Raw genomic sequence first — 4571 nt, 5'->3', positions numbered from 1 at the left:
ACCTGAAACATACAGCAAGGTGCCAACGCCGGGCTCACTGTTGTAACTCTGTCTCCAGTAATCTGCCAGTGTGAGGGCTTCTTCGTTATTAAATAATAACTAGACTGAACTTCTATGACTAAAGAAAAAATTCACATTAACCTTATTTTATAAAAATTTCAACTACAACCACTAGTTAACTTAAAACCTTAGTGCATAAAGAACTAAACCACAAAAGGATTTTGTGCCGGCATCTTGCCTTCTGGTTTTCCCGGCAGAGCACAGATTGTCGGGAGAGCATGTCCAGTTCAAAGGCATGGTCTTCACTTCCACGCACTAGACACCACTCCGGCACTTGGGAATGATGGGCCCAGTCAAGTCAGCTAGCCGCCTCTTCCTCACTGAAAGGAATGGAAAAAAAGCATAAGCAAGCCGGCCATCTGGACTAGGAGTCCAGCTGTTACACTGAGAAAACCAAGTCAAGCCTTTCTCTAACTTTTTTCTTTAAAGTCATGTCTGTTGCTTTTAAAGAAAGTTATGTGTGAGTTACAGTCCTGGTGTGGCGCTGTGGGTTAATGTGCTGGACTTCAAGGTTGGATTGAACCACAAGGTTGGTGGTTCAAGCTCAACAGCTGCTCCTTGGAAGTCCTATCCAGGGTAGCTATGGGTCGGAACTGACTCAACGGCACTTCACAACAACAAGTGTGAGTTGGGTAACAGCTCAGCGGTTTTCAGGGCTCACTGAGTCTGACAGTGTAGGCTCAGCCATATATCCCTTCTCAGTGGTGGACCACACAAGTGTAGAGCCCCCCACTGTTTCTCCTTTGCCTACAGATACCCACAGTTGGAGATCTTTACTCTGGTTTAGATTAAGAGTTCAACTTGGGCTACTTAACAAGACCAGGGCCTTCATCTCATCATGGGAGCGGTTCCCACAGCTCTTTCCTGGAAGTCCCTGCCCTTGTTAACAACCCTGAAGATTCCCCTGCAGTATCCATCCCATATGTTTAGCCTTGACATTTTCCCCAGGGCAAGACAACAGAAGCTCAAACACTATTCATATAAAGTGGTTAAATGCTGCGAAGAGAAAAGCACTAGCCAGGAAGTTGCAGGCTGGAGACATTAGCTTAGAGAATGATGGGTTGGGTGGGGGTGGGAGGGCATCCCTTTGCTGTAACAAGGGAAAGTTTGGAGATGAATTACAGTGTCTACAGATGGAGACCAAGCAGAAAGCTAAATCAGCCACAAGAGAAAGATCAAAGAAGTCTGTAGAGCCGGTAGGTGACAGTCAAGAGGCCTGCTGGTGTGGCAGAGACAGGAAGCTGTTGCTGAAAGGAAAAAGTTTGTCTATACTTAGATGTCTTCCAGCTCCCGAGTTGAGGTGGTAGACCTGCAGCCACCAGACCGCAACAGGCTGCAACAGAGCTGCAATAAGAACTGAATCAGCTTGTGCAGAACACTGAGCATATAAGGCTGAACCCCCCGGGGATGCAGTGTTGTGGCCTGGAGAGGGGCTGGGGTCCACACGTGGCTCCGTTGGGACCTAGAGCTCAGGTACTCCTCACCGTGAAAAGAGTAATGAATGCAAGTCAGGGCCAAGGTCTCCTGTCCATCCTAATGCCAGGAGACTGGCAGAACGTCTGAAGCATCCCTGGTGGTACCATGGTTAAGCACCACCAGGGACGCCACAGAAAAGACCTGGGGAATCTACTCTTCAAGACCGTAGCCTGGAAAACCCTATGGGGCAATTGTACTCAGGCACACTGGGTTACTAGAAATAGAAAGTTGACTACCTAACAACATCAGAACGTCTGACTGCTTGGGGTAAGTGTGGGAGAATAAAAACCAAAACCCACAGAATAAAAGGAGCTTGACCAAAGAGACCAGAGAGTTACATAAGCTAGACTCCTGAGCATGTGCATGCCAGCAGTGCGCAGGTGCCTGGCAGTGCCAGCCTCTGATACCTCTTTGCATACACTATCCCAGTTGATCCCTCCAGTAATTCTGGATTGTCAGTATTGCTACCAGTCCCATTTTAAGGATAAGGAAAGTAAGGCAAACAGGTTAAATGTCTTGTTCAAAACAATAATTGCAGTGCCAGAGGGAAGCAAAGCTTGTGGTTCACTTTTAAGCTTCAGTCCAAGCTTCCCACTAGGTCCTGCTGCCTCCCCATACACGATCCCGTCTCCTTTGTAGGGTTGGCACGGTCACTTCTCATCTGATTCTCACAGGGAAGGTTAGCTCCTTGTCCCTGGAGAAGACACCCATGGTTCCTGAGGACTAGCAGCAAAGCCAGGGCTGGAACCTAAGTACCCAGCCCATGGTTCAGAGAACAGAATGAGACCCCATGTTTCTTCTTCCCCTCCAGGTCCTCATTGTGTACTGGGCTGGATCGGCGCAGGGTCCCCAGCACTGGCTCCAACAGGGACTGGATGAGGAGAAGGGAAGGGCACTCCATATGTGCTGTGGAGTCGGTTCTGACTCATAGTGAACCTGTATAAGGTTTCCAAGGCTGTAAATCTTTATAGGAGTAGAAAGCCTCATCTTTCTTCCTCAGAACTGTTGGCATTCTTGTACTAAGGTATATTTCTCCATTTTACTGATGAAGAAACAGGCCAGGAGAGGGAGAGTAATTTGGCCCCGTCACAGTGACTAAGTGGCAGAACTGTAACTAGAACCCACACTCCCAACATCTTCCTTCAATTCAGTCTCTTTCTTACTTTCTTTAAAGTCAACTTCTCGTTGCTTATCATTGTAACAGCCTAGTTTACTGTCAGAGTCCAAAGGAATCTCCAGTCATCTCCGTCCAGTGCTGAAACCCCCTCTACTATTTCCTGCCAAGCATGAACACCATCCTGTCTTCAGGAAGCATTTTACATTCATTTATATGCTCAACAGTATTTATTTAGGCTATTGCATGTATTAGGAATCCTGATGTGGCGCTGTGGGATCAGCACTGGACTGCGAAACCTCAAGGTCGGTGGTTCAAACCCACCAGTCACACCTTAGAAACCCTATACAGGGCCGCTATGAGTCAGAACCAACTCAGTGTCACTTAACAACAACACTGCATGTATTGAGGAGCCAGCATAGTGGTTATGAATCAGGCTGCTAACCTCAGGGTTAGCAGTTTGAAGCTATAGATTTACAGCCTCAGAAACCTTGTACAGGGTCGCTGTGAGTTGGAACTGACTCCACAGGATATCACCACCACTAGCATAGTGGGTTACAGGCTGGACTGCTAACCTTAAGGTCAGTAGTTTGAATCTACCAGTTGTTCCGGAGGAAAGATGAGGCTTTTTCCCCTCACAAAGATTTACAGCCTCAGAAATTCTATACAAGGTTTCTATGAGTCAGAACTGACTCATTGGCGTACAACCTCCACTACAAGTCCATGTACGACATTGCACAAATTTGCGCACAAGACATCTTTAAGTGTTCAACAGCAAAGATGTCACTTTGAGAACTAAGGTGCACGTGAAAGATGGAAGTAAGGAAGACTGGGCAAGATTGTGGTATTGGCGAAGAATGTTCAAAGTCCCATGGACCGACTGCCAGAAGAACAAACTATTCTGTCTTGGAAAAAGTACAGCCAGCATGCTCCTTAGAAGAGCAGATGGCCAGACTTTCTCTCTCACACTTCGGAGCTGGAGGGATCAGTCCCTGGAAATGGACATCATGCTAGGTGATGAATAGGAAGGACATCGTCGACCCAGTGACTGCAATAATGGGCAGAAACACAGTAACACTGCAGATGACATGGGATCACGCAGCGTTTCATTCTGTTTGCATGGGGTCACTATGCATCAGAGCAGATGCGACGGACCCAACAACTGGTGCAAACGGTGCATGCCCTCAGTTGCTAACCTAAAGGTTGGAGGTTTGAATCTATCCTGAGGTACCTCAGAAGAATGACCTCGCCACCTACTTCCTGAAAATCAGTCACTGAAAACCTTATGGGGCACATCTCTACTCTGATGCTCATGGGGTTGCCATGAGTCAGTGGGCTCAATGACAACCTTTTATTACTATTACATGCTAACCACAGATGTCATGGAAAAGAGGTGACATTTTTCTGCTCCCACAAAGATTTATAGCCTCAGAAACCCTATACAGGGTTGCTATGAGTCAGAACCAACTTCACGGCACTTAACAAGAAGCACAGAAATTAGAAATAAAAAACATAGCATAGCAGAAGGCCAAGTGTACAAGCAATAAGCTTGACAAAACAGCACAAGTACCTTTGTTGTTGTTGTCAGGTGCCATCGAGTCGGTACCGACTCATAGCAACCTTATGCATAGCAGAATGAAACACTGTCTGATCCTGGGCCAGCCTCACAATTGTTGCCATGCTTGAGCCCATTGATGCTACCACTTTGCCAATCCATCTCGCTGGAGGTCTTCCTCTTTATCTCTGACCCTCCACCTTACCAAACATGATATCCTTCTCTAGTGACTAGTCCCTCCTGACAATATGTCCAAAGTATGAGAGACGAAGTTTGGCCATCCTGGCCTCCAAGGAGCACTCTGGCTGCACTTCTTCCAACACAGGTCTGTTGGTTCTTCTGGCAGCCCATGGCACTTTCAATATT

The 4571-nt window shown here is 47.0% G+C and overlaps 1 protein-coding gene across 1 annotated transcript in view; it reads right to left on the bottom strand.

Moving 5' to 3' along the window:
• Nucleotides 1–315: 315 nt before the first annotated feature.
• Nucleotides 316–4571, bottom strand: part of TMOD1 (tropomodulin 1) — a 69676-nt gene continuing 65420 nt past the window's right edge. The window contains exon 9 of the mRNA XM_006863136.1: nt 316–380. Coding sequence (XP_006863198.1) covers nt 316–380 — 65 coding nt within the window. The remainder of the gene's footprint in view (nt 381–4571) is intronic.

The sequence above is a fragment of the Chrysochloris asiatica genome, unplaced genomic scaffold, assembly GCF_000296735.1.
Source record: "Chrysochloris asiatica unplaced genomic scaffold, ChrAsi1.0 scaffold00053, whole genome shotgun sequence".
NCBI lineage: Eukaryota > Metazoa > Chordata > Mammalia > Afrosoricida > Chrysochloridae > Chrysochloris > Chrysochloris asiatica.
Note: the sequence above shows the minus strand (reverse complement) of the source record. Positions and strands in the feature narration are given on the sequence as shown.